Below are 1,596 nucleotides of genomic sequence, written 5' to 3'. Positions count from 1 at the left end.
AATGCAGCTGGAAATACGAGGGGGTGAGGTGTCCTGGGAGATCTGCTATTTGGGTCATGGGCATCCTGCAAGGCTGAGGAGGCTCTGAGGAGAGCAGATCCTCTCCTGGTGAGATCTTTGTGTGGCCTCAGCCCTCCTCGATCTGGCTCTGGGGGAGGGCAAGGAGGTCTCACTTACCAATACAAAGACTTTCTAGCCTCATGGTATAACCTGTTTATAATTCTTTTTATTCTGCTATTTAGAACCCATCTAAGTTTAATCTCTCATGGTTACATGTCTTTTCCTCTCTATTATGTGTTATTTCCATGTGAAATAGAATCATCGCTAGTCCTTGCCATGTGTTTCAATACTTGGTTAAGGAGGGGTAAGAAAACGGGTGAAGGTGAAATGCCACCAGCTGCAGGGAAATTGCAAATGCAAAAGGCAAAACAACCCACCTTGGAGAGAGGAATGCAGGTCCGTGCGGAGAACATCAGTTGTGTCCATGGTGGTTCCTCCATGGCCATCTCCAGCTGTAGCAGAGCCTTCAGCAGTGCCACTGAGGTGTCAGTGGGCTGGAGCTGGTCATGGTCATGTGGGTTTCTCCCAGAGTGAGTGGACTTGGCTTTCACAGGACCCTGCAGAGCAATGCCATAAGTAATAACCCTGCAACACTAAGCTTTGATGCAAAGAACCTGCAAGAATAAATAGGAAGCTGTTGTGATCTTGTCTCACTTTATTCCTGTGTTCCATACCACAGACAGTAACTCATCTTTGTCTCTCTTTCCAGGAGGTTTATTTCTCTTGCTGGTATTTCTCTTTGTGATGTGGAAGGAGTTTGCTGCTGACTTTCAGAAGTACATCCTTCTGGAGAGGAGTGAGAAGTGCATGGAGGATGTCCCTGTGCATGTGTACTATGGCTGGTCGTTCATGTTTGCTGCAGCAGGAGTGCCCCTGGTTCTGCTTTCTGGACTCCTCTTCTTCCTGGTTGGCAGAGACATTCTGAAGTCCTTGGAGTAAGATGAATTTGGAGAAGGCCTTTGAGAAAATTGGTGATGCTCCTTGGAAAGAAATATCCACAAGTTTTGAGGACTAGATCATTTTATAGCTCCAATTGTCAGGCTAGATTTCACTCACTCTTCTGTGGAGGGAGGGATGGAAAACTAAGCATCCAGAGAAGCACAGGAAGGGTTGAGGTGGAAGGAATTCAGTTTCAACCTCCCTGCCTTGGGCAGAGACACCTCCCACCAGCCCAGATTGCTCCAAGCCCCATCCAACCAGGCCTGGAACACTCCCAGGGATGGAGCAGCCACAGCTGCTCTGGGCAATCTGTGCCAGTGTCTCAGCACCTCACAGGGAAGAATTTCTTCCCAATATCCCAACTAACCCTGCCCTTGGACAGTTTGAAGCCATTTCCCTTGTCCTATACCTCGATCCCTTGTCCCAGGTCCATCTGCAGCTCTCTTGGAGCCCCTTTAGGCACTGGGGAACATCCAGATTTTCCTCTTTGGAGAGATTTGGGCAAATGTCTGAGTTTTGCATCAGTTTTCTCTGGAGCCCAAGGCAAAGCAGCTCCCCTGGCCCCGTGGTCTGTCAGCAGAGCCTCTCATCCATATT

The 1,596-nt window shown here is 48.7% G+C and overlaps 1 protein-coding gene across 1 annotated transcript in view; it reads left to right on the top strand.

Annotated features, from left to right (window-relative positions):
• The window catches only part of LOC103807525 (transmembrane protein 182-like), a 24,744-nt gene extending 23,745 nt beyond the window's left edge, over positions 1-999 (top strand). Inside the window, exon 6 of the mRNA XM_009080258.1 lies at positions 770-999. Within this exon, the coding sequence (XP_009078506.1) occupies positions 770-999 (230 nt within the window). The remainder of the gene's footprint in view (positions 1-769) is intronic.
• Positions 1,000-1,596: the final 597 nt, after the last annotated feature.

Source organism: Acanthisitta chloris, unplaced genomic scaffold, assembly GCF_000695815.1.
Source record: "Acanthisitta chloris isolate BGI_N310 unplaced genomic scaffold, ASM69581v1 scaffold6838, whole genome shotgun sequence".
In the NCBI taxonomy this organism is placed as follows: Eukaryota; Metazoa; Chordata; class Aves; order Passeriformes; family Acanthisittidae; genus Acanthisitta; species Acanthisitta chloris.
The sequence above is the reverse complement of the archived record's forward strand: the minus strand, read 5'-3'. Positions and strand labels throughout refer to the sequence as shown.